Source organism: Sinocyclocheilus anshuiensis, unplaced genomic scaffold (assembly GCF_001515605.1).
Source record: "Sinocyclocheilus anshuiensis isolate Anshui unplaced genomic scaffold, SAMN03320099.WGS_v1.1 scaffold1137, whole genome shotgun sequence".
NCBI lineage: Eukaryota > Metazoa > Chordata > Actinopteri > Cypriniformes > Cyprinidae > Sinocyclocheilus > Sinocyclocheilus anshuiensis.
This window is the reverse complement of record NW_015558597.1, coordinates 207,061-219,444: the sequence shown is the minus strand read 5'-3', so window position 1 is coordinate 219,444 and position 12,384 is coordinate 207,061. Positions and strand designations below refer to the sequence as shown.

Here is a 12,384-nt window from a genome sequence, read left to right as displayed (position 1 = left end):
AGTGTGTGAGTGAGTGAGTGAGTGTGTGTGTGAGAGAGAGAGAGTGTGTGTGTGTGTGTGTGTCTGTCTTTACACCTTAAAACAATCTAGAGCTTCACTCAAGCACATGCACACACAGTATCACTTTATTCATCACATCAATAAAAATGAATCTGTACTGTTTTCCTATTTATAGATCTTCATCTAGTGGTGAAGTATGGTGAGTTGCTCTTTCTGTCACAGTATTATGCCGTTTCCTCTGGCCTGCTCTCTGTATATTAGGCATCTGTCTCTTTCTGTGTTTTTGTCAGCACGGACGTGTGAAGATAAAGTCAACCGCGCAGCAGGAGGAGGAGAAGAGGAAAGAGAGAGAGAAAAAGTTGAAAGCGTATGTGTCTGCTCGCGATGGCATCCTGAAAAAGGTTTGTTGTGAATCGAGTGAGGTCAGGTTTGGAGCTGAAGTCTGTAACGGCTGAAGTTTCTCTGTCTCTGTCTCAGAGGAGTGCTGGGGAACATGACGAGGAGGCTCTGCAGTTGACTCAGCAGCTCCTGTCCTCAAACCCGGACTTTGCCACGCTGTGGAACTACAGGAGAGAAGTGCTCTTACACCTGGAGACCTTACGGTAAGAGGCCGCTGCACACCTGTACACAATATTGGTCAGCACCATCAGCTAAAAAAAAGAAAATCAGTGTACTGTCTCTTTACATATTTCTGATGCATGCTGACAATCTAGTGTTCACTTCAAATGAATGAATGGTTTCTGATTTTTCATCTACTGAATTGGTTAAATATTTTAGTATTTAGTATTTTGCCAATATAATATGCTTAGTGACTAGATTTATATAATATTTTATGTATGATATGCAAATCACACATGTATTAAATGCAAAATCCTTTTTTCTACTTAACATTTATTATAATATATATATATATATATATATATATATGTAAATTATATGATGGAAATCACACATGCATTAAATGCCAAATAAATAAAAAAATAAAATAGTAATTTGATCAACTTTTTGATTAAACAAATCAACTTGATTTTTCTTTCTGCTCAGGGCTTCTAAAAATTAGTTTTATTCTAAGTCTTGTAATATTTTACTAATATAATGAAATGATTGACTAGATTTATACCATATTTTTTATATTATGTACAGAACCATATTTATGTTTTATATATGTATTAATTTGTAAATCCATTTTGTTTTTTTGCTGAAAATTAGTTTTTCTACTTAAATGCAGAAATTATGTAAAACGTTTTCTCGTTTAAATATTTCTGACTGGTCTTTGAAATATTTCACAGCTTTTTTAATGTAAAAAAAAATCCTAGTGTCAGGACATAGCAGTAATGTTTAAAGTAAACCCTATTTATTAACATTAAGAAAAAATAAAAATAAAAAAAGTCAAAAAATAAATAAATTGCCATAAAAAATGACAACAGCTGACCAAATATGACATGAAAGAGCATTTTAAAGACAGTAATATATTTTTTCTCTGCATCCTCTAGAGAGAAGGACGAGGTGCAGAAGCTGTATGAGTCTGAGCTGCACTTCATCGAGGCCTGTCTGAAAGTGAACCCCAAATCTTACGGCTGCTGGCACCACCGCAGCTGGGTAAACACGCGCCTGCCGCAGCCTGACTGGACACGAGAGCTCGGCCTCTGCGACCGCTGCCTCAGCCTGGACGAGCGCAACTGTGAGAGAGTCATGGACTGAACAAGATAGATATAAGATTTCAGATTTTTGATATTTCTCTTTGTCTGATTCTGTTTCTTTCCTCAGTCCACTGTTGGGATTACCGGCGCGTGGTGGTAAAGGAGTCTGGTGTTTCTGTCGAGCAGGAGCTGCAGTTCACAGATCATCTGATCGGCTCCAATTTCTCCAACTACTCCAGCTGGCATTACAGGAGCACGCTGCTTCCTCAGCTCCACCCACAGCCTGTCCCTGACTCCGCCCCCAACGCAAGCCCCTCCCCCACCACCTCACCTCAATTTCACTCACACAGAGTCTGTGAGGAGCAGCTTCTTAAAGGTACATGAACTCATTTAGACGTTCATACAGTGTAAGCAATAAGGCACTCGAGATTGTGCTTTAGCTTATATTCCATAATTCACAACTGCAGTTTTTTAAACTCTGAATTTAGGGCACAGCAGTAGTACAGTTATAAACAAATGAGTAAAAACAGTAATATTGTGAAATATTGTTACAATTTAAAATTTAATATTACAACTTAAAATGAAATATGTAAAATGTAATTTATTTCTGTGATGTAAAGCTGAATTTTCAGCATCATTACTCCAGTCTTCAGTGTCACATGATCTTCAGAAATCATTCTAATATGCTGATTTGCTGCTCAAGAAACATATCTGATTATTATCAGTGAGTGCGTTTGCATGCATGTTTTTAAGCCGATTATAGTCAATAAGCCGACAACGCACGTGGTCGTGTAAACGCGGTAACCCGTTTTCTTTTATCAGAGTAAGGTCACAAACAAGCTAAGCATAAACCAGTTGACACAGGTCGTTTTTTGCCTCTTACCCTGATTTTGTGCAGCATGTAAACGCATTTCTGTCGGCTTATTGAAGTGCGCATGTGTGAAACATGACAGGAATGCATCGTTAGTGCAGATTTAAGCACTTCCAGGCAGAGTGAGAGTTTTGCAGTAAAAAAAGAAGCATCACAAACACAGACTCTTTCATGATCCAGAAAATGATAAATATGTGTTCTCATCTCGTGCAGCAGAAGTAGAAGTGGTTCAGTCCAAAAACTGCATGAAAGGATAATATATGAGCTGTAGGCCTAAGTTTCCCGATGACATGGTGCAAGCTCTATTTAACATCACAACTGACAACATGTGGAATACTCAGAGTCAGATACGCAAAGTACAGAGGGTCTTACAACGCAAGTAAGCCGCGTTTACATGACTTTATTAATAATCAGGTTATTTCCCTGTAATGTCAAATAACCTGATTATTAATAAAGTCATGTAAACACGGCTTACTTGCGTTCGTTGTCAGGTTACTGATGTGCATGTAAACGGGGAAAACTGGTTATTTTAATAAGCTGAAATTTGTGAGTTATCAACTTATTGGTGTGCATGTAAATGTGCTCATTGTTTAAAACAGTTGTGCTGCTTAATATTTTTGTTGCTTGATGATAGAAAGATAAAAAGAACAACATTTATTTGAAATACAAATATTTTGGCAATTGATCAAGCTAATGCATCCTTGCTGAATAAAAGTAATAATTAATTTATTTAAAAAAAAAATTCTTACTGACCCCAAACTTTTAAACAGTGATAATAATAATAATAATAATAATAATAATAAATTCTTATAAAGAAAAAAATAAACATTATTATTTTTTAAATTAAATCAATTATATACTTTAAAATTAAATGTACTTATTTAAAGGCAATTTTATATATGAAAGAGATTATAATCTGATTGACAAAATAAACCCAGACACAGAGATTGTCTGTACATTCATCTGCTTATCATACAGCTGCATCACAAAATAAATAAAGGGAAATTAAATATTGATTTGAGTTCAACTTTAATTGTATTATGTGAGGTGACTGTGTACTTTATATAGATCTTATAAGACAATAAAAAAGAAATAGTCATTTTTATTATATTGTTTCTTAATTTTTGTTTTCTTGACCTGTGTCATTGTGTTTTTGTGGATCTTTTGCTGTTGTAGGCTGTTAGACTCCTAGAAATAACATATGGTCAAGAAGACCTGGACCTTCTTCTATCTTTGCAGTTAGAAAAATAATCACTTCAATAATCATAACTTCAGAATATTTGTAAGTCAATCAAAATCAAGCATCTAAGGATGCTATGTTGTTATCAAAAATATTTGACCTAAGGTTGCCGCAGTTGACCGGTCAGAAGTAATTGAGTGAGCCATGTAGTAAGATTTCTGACTTGTTTGTTTTGATCCTCTGTGTTTATTTCTCTAGAGTATGAGCTGGCGCATAATGCCTTCTTCACCGACCCCAACGACCAGAGCGCCTGGTTCTACTACCGCTGGCTGCTGGGCAGAGGTGTGTGTGAGTGTGAATGCATACAGTGTGTGTGTGTCTAGAATTACTATGCATTTGTGAAGACACTTCTGCTCACCCCATGCTGTGTGTGTGTGTAGCGGAGCGAGAGGAGATGATCAGTTGTGTGTATGTCAGCCGGGAGGGAGAGAGGGTGTCTGTCGCCTTCTCCAAACCTGTTCATGTAAGTGAATCCTGAGAGAAGTTCAGCTGCACTGTTTAACCACAATACGACTGAATGAGTGTCTCTCTCTCTCAGGCTCAGTCAGAGGGTCTGATGTTGGTGTTGGATGGGCAGCCTCAGCAGGTGCAGTGGAGAAGCGCCCACCCGCGTTTCCGTCACAGTCCTGTCTGGGTATCCTTCACTTCAGCCTCTCCAAGCAGCTTCACTTCCGTTCAAAACACATCAAATATTTCATATTTTTCCTCCTTTACTCACCAGTGCTTCTTTTTAAAGGAGACATATGCCCCTTTTTACAATATGTAATATAAGTCTCAGGTGTCCCCAGAATGTGTCTGTGAAGTTTCAGCTCAAAATACTCCACAGATAATTTATTATATCAATTTGAAAATGCCTATTTTGAGTGGAAGCAGAATCACACTGTTTTTCGTGCCTGTTTCTTTAAATGCAAATGAGCTGCTGTTCCCCTCCCCCTTTTCCAGAATAGAGTTGTGTCATTACAGCTCGTACCTGCTAAAAACATCTGTTTTGGTTCTGATTATCATGTTTAGTGTGCTGAAATCAGGTAGTTTTAAACCATATTAGTTTAAACTTCAGATATACGGTTTTCTGAGCGCACACATCCGAAGCACACGCACAGAAAGCGGCTGTCACAGCATGTGAGTACTAAACTAAGTTCTCATTCACACATATGTATGTGAAGGTAAACAGCTGGGAAATAAATCGCATGTTTATTTTAGATCTGTGGCAGCAGCAATATACAGTAAATAAATCAATAAATCACAGCTTTCTTGTCTCCTCTGAGGCTGGGATTCTAAACAGTGTTCTGTGCTCGTCTGTGCAGCCAAAGACAGAACAGTTAACATGTTTTGCTCAAACTTTCACCATGGCATTAGAGCTGGTACACCGTTGTCGCTTGTGAAAACACAATAGCGGCGCCGTGAGTGGAAACTTACTGATTAAGGGGCGGTAATATTATAATGAGGTCCCTTTGCCACGTCACCAAGGGAGTGAAATCAGACGCACTCGTTTTCTCAGACGCTTGCAGAAAAAGGCTTACCTAAACAAAGTTACTGGGTTAATCTTTTTCACGTTTCCTTGGTTGGTAGATGCACCGAGGATCTGATTATAGCACTTAAAACCTGGAAAAGTCATGAAAAGATTTTCATGATATGTCACCTTTAAAGAAGTAGTTCATCCAAAAATGAAAATGTGTTGAAAATTTACTTAAACTAAGGCCATCCAAGATGTAGATGAGTTTGTTTCTTCATCAGATTTGGAGAAATGTAGCATTACATCACTTGCTCACTCAAAATGACGGTGCCGTGGGTGGAAACTTACAGATTAAGGGGCGGTAATATTATAATGAGATCCCTTTCCAACCTCACTAGGGGAGCGAAATTAGACGCACTCGTTTTGTCAGGCGCTTGCAGAAAAAGGCTTACCTAAACAAAGTTACTGGGTTAATCTTTTTCACGTTTCCTTGGTTGGTAGATGCACCGAGGATCTGATTATAGCACTTAAAACCTGGAAAAGTCATGAAAAGATTTTCATGATATGTCACCTTTAAAGAAGTAGTTCATCCAAAAATGAAAATGTGTTGAAAATTTACTTAAAACGTCCCACCCTCCCTGCAATCACTGTCCAAAGCCACGCCCCCTGAACACATAAGCTCACAGACCAGAGACAACATTACTACAATAGGCTACATCAGCAGTTCCCAATTCCAGCCCATGTTTCAAAGTGAAGTAAACTTCCCAACAGATTTCCCCCGCTCAGGGAGGAGGTAGCAATGAACACTGTGTAGGGATCATATCGATCGGAACACAGTTCATGCACGTAGCTCACTTCTAACGAGCTGGTTATCTGAATCGGGTGTGTTAACTAAGCGAGACATTCAAAATATGCAGAGCAGGGGGCGCGAGGACTGGAATTGGGAACCGCTGGGCTGCATCATGTGTCATTCACCAGTGAGAAAACTTAAAAGTACTACAATACCAGGAAGGAAGATCGGGTTGTTGATGTTTGTCTGCTATTCTCGCTCTGTCTCTGTCTGCACAGCGTGCATGAACACGCTGATGACGTATCCTGTCTGCGCGACTAGGGTGCGCAGAGGTATGCTAATACATACTTTGACAGGCAGGTAGGAAAGCCAACTAAAACACTCGGTCCGAGCGTTTTGATTGGACGTACATTTCTTGATCCTGCGCCTTCCGCAGAATATATAAATACAGACAAATACATTTAGACCACTTAACTTAATGATTGCTATCGAGAAGTGAAGAGACTTTCAACCAGCATAACAAAAAATGTTTCTGAAGACAATCACCTATTGCACCTTTAATATCTTGTGAAGTGAAAAGCTGTGTGTTTGTAAGAAACAAATTCATCAAAGCATTTTAACTTTAAACCATCTCTTGTGACCAAAATACAAGTCCATAATCCATAATAACGCTTCCTCCAGTGAAAAGTCCATCCCTTGTTGTCTCAAGATCTTTAACTCTCTCTGTCAGCTGTGTGATCTTCCTCCCGGCTCCATCAGTGACATAAGTAATGAACACAACCTGAACATCCACTGGACAGAGAAACACACACACAGAGACTGTGCTCTCTACACAGGTGAGCATCACACTGACATGTGCATGTGGTGGAGTGTTCGCAGGGGAAATACAGCTGAGGAGGATTTTGTATTTAATGAAAAGAGGTGGATGAAGTTGCTCGGAGAGAGCAAGTGTAAACGTCTCTGTCATGTTTTAGGCTCTGCTGAAAGCTGGTGCAGAGACTCTGCCACTGATCAGGAGCTTTTCAGGTACTGCTGTGTGTGTGTGTCTGTATGTGTGTTCATGTTAAGAGACTTTAATTATTTTATTTTTTACTTTTTTTGACATAACTAAACCATTCATCTCTACAATTTGAAGATGAAGAGATTTATTCTTAAGATTAATACTGTGCATATGCAACAAACAATTAAATCAAGCCATTTTATTGTCAACACACACCTGTCCATGAATCTTAGCCTAATTAAAACACTACCATTTTAAAGTTTGGGAACTTTTACTTAGCGAAGATGCATTAAATTGATCAAAAGTGAAAAATTGCAAAGATCTGCTACTTTTACATGGCGTAAATAGAATCGCTATTTTTACTCAGTGTAAATAACATCCGATGTGATTTGTGCTGAAAAAAAAAAAGATCGAGTTTGGCAAAAGGTGGATTCAAACTCTGTTCGACCGCATATGCTTCATCCACGAGCAGTACTCTCTACGACCTGCACCGCTGCAGACACTGACTAACACCGTCCAAGATAACATGAACATGACACCAGTGTGTTTATTCTCAATATTTAATTTCGGGTTTTTTTCTGAAAATGTAACTAGTTTAGTCTCGCATTATAATGACTTTAATCTTGAGATGATTTTTTCAAATGTATTATTATTGCTTGGCCCTAATCCTCTTTTGTAGAAAACAGTTCTTTTAAATTGTAATAATATTTTGCAATATTACCATTTATACTGTATTTTTGATAAAATAAATACATTTAAAAAAAAATTACAAAATCTTTCAGACCCCGAACTTTTGAAAAAATATAAATATTAAAGTCTAAAAAATAAGTATTTTTGAATCCAATAGTGTCAAAACCAGATATGATAAAGTAATACATGATATCAGCTATATGTAAAATTCTAATATTTTATGCAAACAGTACATTAAATATTAAAATTTAACATTAAAACATATCAAATTTATTTTGGTACATTAAGGCATTGCAAAGACGGCCTCCTGTCCTATCTGTCTACGCATAAATGCTTTGGAATGTCATAAAGTTTTAATTAAACACTAAAACATACTGTTTTTTCTCAAGACACCGGAAAACCAAACTCGGGACTGCAAAATATAAAACATTTCCCCCACTTTATGGACTTTATCTGACAGGTGTAACTGATATGTTTTTGCTGCTGCACTGCTCCATTGTCCACATTCATGTTTACTCATGAATGACATTTTTGTTGAACTCTGATAATTAGTTACTGTAGGTGATTAGTTTTTGAAATGGCACAAATAACCTCAGTACTATATGACAGATATCGCTGAAATAGGTGTCCTGAGAAATCTCAGCCCGGTGCTCTGTAAACGGCTGTCAGGGTGGTGTCCTTCCCCCGTCATTTTACAGATTCAGGTTTGCCACATATTATAATGTCAACGGTGAACATAAAAAAAAAAGATAAGGACATTTAATCAAATATAATTTTGATTACAAACTACCCCATATATCTCATACATTTTGTACATACATTATCTAAGTTCTGTGCGAATAACTGACTTCTTATATTGTGTGTGTGTGTGTGTGGCAGGAGTGAGCTGTCGGTTGAGAAGAGTTCAGTGTTACAGGCAGAGCTTCAGTCCTGCAATCAGCTGCTAGAGCTCGAACCGCAGAACAAATGTAAGTGTGTGTCAGTGTGTTTTTATATGGGTGTGTCTTTTGTACATGCATACTTCACATTGCATTTGTATTTGCCGCTTTATCTTTGACAAAAGAAACTGTTGTAAATCTGTGTATGTGTGTGTGTTTCAGGGTGTCTGCTGACAATCATACTCCTCATGAGAGCTCTGGATCCTCTAGGCCATGAGAAAGAGACTCTGGCACATTTTCAAACCCTTAAAGTGAGAACCTACGGTCACAACCTCAACAATTAGAGAGGCTCTGGCAGCAGGAAATAACAGTCAGATCATACACATAGTAGAGCTCAATATTAGGGTTCTGGAAATAAGAAATGCTTTTTAAAATCTCAGGACTTGAGTTATACTCTAATAATGTGCCATTCATGTCTTGTGATGAATTACACGATGCCAGTTGAGCACTGTTGAAATCACTAACCTCTCAGTACGAGCAGTAGTAATGGTAATGCTTGGCTCTGTAAACACCACTTAAAAGAAGGCAGAATAATTGTTCTTTTTCTCTTTCTCTCTGTCTCTGACAGGAAGTGGACCCGATGCGCTCTTCCTACTACAGTGACCTGTGCAGCAAGTTTCTGATTGAAAACACCATTCTGAAAATGGAGTATGCAGAGGTGCGAGTGTTTAGCCTGTCAGATAAGGTAAGAGAGCCCAACCCTGGTCTGAAAAAGTATTATAATTGTGTGATTTTACTTAAAACTATAATTATTATAGTTTTTAATTAATTTTAGTTTTTTTTTTCAGTTTTTTTGTTTAAGTTCTCATTAAGTTCAGAAATTTTAAACAGTTGAAAAGTTTAAAATGTATCTTTGCAGTTATTAAGGTAATTAAATCAGCTTTAAAATCAGGTTGAAAACAAATTACCTTATTTTTTTCTCAATGCACGTTACTGGTCTTAATGTGAGCAATTCATTCAATTTTTTTTTTTAAATAAAATGTTTTTGACTTAATCTTTATTTAAAATGTCATAACGTCCTTGAAATGATGCTGCCATTAATTACATACATAATTGTCTATATTATATATTGTTTTTGCTATTTTGTACATTGTCTTTTTTTTATATTTGTATATTATTCTTTTTATTATCGATGTCCTGTCTTGTCACTGTCATTCTGTTGCACTGGAAGCTCCTGTCACTAAAACAAATTCCTCGTATGTGTAAACATACCTGGCAATAAAGCTCATTCTGATTCTGATTCCGTTAAACCAGTTGCCTTCAGATCTGCCAATAATTTCAACAAAAAAGGAATATGTTTTAGTGTCAGGAGCTTCCAGTGCAGAAAGTACAGACATAGTGCAGACATTCTAATAATAAAGAGAATAGACAATAAATAAAATGTAATGAAATATAGAGAAAAAAAATCAATAGACAGAATTATGAGTGTGCATATGTGCTATTTACAGATGAAAAAGTTTTGATAAGTTATTTACAGATGTACAGTCCCGAGGTGTGTAATGTGGTGTTCAGGTGGGATATGGCCTGGTGCCTGGCTGTTCTGGTGCTCGGTGCTGTGTAGCGCCAGCCAGAGGGCAACAGTACAGAGAGAGAGTGGGCTGGGTGTGTGTGTGGGGTCCAGAGTGATTTTCTGAGGCCTTTTCCTCACTCTAGAGGTGTAATGATCTTGGAGGTTGGGCAGGGGAGCAGCAATGATCCTCTCTGCAGTCCTGACTGTCCGTTGTAGTCTTCTGAGGTCAGATTTGGTAGCTGAACCAAACCAGACAGATATGGATGAACACAGGACAGACTCAATGATGGCCGAGTAGCACTGTATCAGCAGCTCCTGTGACAGGTTGAACTTCCTCAGCTGGCGAAGGAAGTACAACCTCTGCTGGGCCTTTTTAACAATGGAGTCTATGTGAGTGTCTCACTTCAGGTCCTGAGAGATGGTGGTGCCCAGGAACCTGAATGACTCCACTGCAGCCACAGTGCTGTTCATGATGGGGAGTGGGGGGAGCGCTGGGGGGGTTTCTCCTGAAGTCCACTATCATCTTCACTGTTTTGAGCGTGTTGAGCTCCAGATTGTTGAGACTGCACCAGACAGCCAGCTCTTTAACCTCCTGTCTGTAAGCAGACTCGTCACCGTCCTGAATGAGGCCGATGAGTGTGGTGTCATCTGCAAACTTCAGGAGCTTGACAGAGGTGTCTTTAGAGGTGCAGTCGTTGGTGTAGAGGGAGAAGAGCAGTGGGGAGAGTACACATCCCTGAGGGGCACCAGTGCTGATCGTGAGAGTCCTAGATGTGAGTTTGCCCAGCCTCACTAGCTGCTGCCTGTCTGTCAGGAAGCTGGTGATCCACTGACAGATGGAGGTGGGCACGGAAAGCTGGGTGAGTTTGTCTGAGAGAAGGTCAGGCATGATGGTATTGAAGGCCGAACTGAAGTCCACAAATAAAATCCCTGCATAATTCCCAGGTCTGTCAAGGTGTTGCAGGATGTAATGCAGTCCCATGTTGACTGCATCATCCACAGACGAGAGAGGATCCAGCAAGGGTCCAGTGATGTCCTTCGGGTAGGCCAGGACCAGTCTCTCAAATGACTTCATTACCACATACGTGAGAGTGACAGGTCTGTAATCATTAAGTCCTGTGATTTTGGGTGTTTTTGGGGACCGGAATGATTGTGGTGCGTTTGAAGCAGCAGGGAACTTCACACAGCTCCAGAGATCTGTTGAAGATCTGTTGAAATACACGTTATTGTGAACTTAATTCTTCATTCACTGTCAAGGTTGTAAATGATTTAGAAAGAATCTCAGGTGTCTGTAGTGTCTCTTTCTTCCAGTGTTTTCACAGCGCCATCTACAGTGTTACTAGTGGCATCTTCATGTAGGTTTCAAATCCTAGAATATATGAAAAATGAGAACTAAAAAATAATTATTTTTATTTTAGTTTAGTTCAAGATTTGTTTAACTTATTTTTACTTTAGTTTTTATTTTAGTTTATTTTTATTATTATTTAGAGTTTAAATTTTCATTTATGAAAAAAATCTTGGTTAATGTGTGTTCATTGCTAAAAATGTAAATTTCTGAGTTTAGTTTTATTAAATTAAAATAACTCCAACCTTAATGTCTAAACGTATTGTAAACATCATCAGGGTGTTTTAAAAAGGTAATGTCTTCATGTGTTTGTTTAATGAGTGTGACAGCATTGTTTAAATGTCTTCACCCATGTGAAGAAACTGATGTTGCACGTGAATGCCATGACAGAAACATGAGTAATGTACAGTAGTCTTGCTCAAGCATTGGCACGTGAGAGATAATAGTTGTTTGACTCTCTAAATCTTTGACAGGCATTATAGAGCACATTTTAAGTGTGATGTCCTGTTAAAAATGTTTGTATTCTTGTACTTTTAGTCATTATAACCATTTGAGTGTTAAGCACAAAAAGAACTAGTTATCACAGTAGTTTAAACTGTAGTTACAACTCTCTACATCATTTCATGATATAAGCAGCAATGAAATCTGTCATAAGATGTGGATCATTTAAGTGAATCTTTTCACAAGCATAAATAAATTGAATTGTGTATATATATATATATATATATATATATTGATCAACCAAACAGATGAAGTATACATTCATGTATACATTTTTTTACAATTCTACATTGATATCAGCATGACTAAATATAAAATATTAATTATTAATGTAGAATTGAATATATATATATATATATATATATATATGTGTGTGTGTGTGTGTGTGTGTGTGTGTGTGTGTGTG

General features: G+C 37.8%; 1 protein-coding gene across 1 annotated transcript in view; it reads left to right on the top strand.

The window, feature by feature from the left end:
* LOC107680063 (geranylgeranyl transferase type-2 subunit alpha-like) overlaps positions 1-12,384 on the top strand; it is an 18,848-nt gene that overhangs the window by 1,070 nt on the left and 5,394 nt on the right. The window contains exons 2-14 of the mRNA XM_016475827.1: positions 176-199; positions 291-401; positions 478-602; positions 1,494-1,681; positions 1,768-2,016; positions 3,950-4,033; positions 4,132-4,214; positions 4,290-4,385; positions 6,725-6,830; positions 6,969-7,020; positions 8,564-8,652; positions 8,785-8,873; positions 9,191-9,307. Of these exons, the coding sequence (XP_016331313.1) occupies positions 197-199; positions 291-401; positions 478-602; positions 1,494-1,681; positions 1,768-2,016; positions 3,950-4,033; positions 4,132-4,214; positions 4,290-4,385; positions 6,725-6,830; positions 6,969-7,020; positions 8,564-8,652; positions 8,785-8,873; positions 9,191-9,307 (1,392 nt within the window). The 5' untranslated portion in view covers positions 176-196. The remainder of the gene's footprint in view (positions 1-175; positions 200-290; positions 402-477; positions 603-1,493; positions 1,682-1,767; positions 2,017-3,949; positions 4,034-4,131; positions 4,215-4,289; positions 4,386-6,724; positions 6,831-6,968; positions 7,021-8,563; positions 8,653-8,784; positions 8,874-9,190; positions 9,308-12,384) is intronic.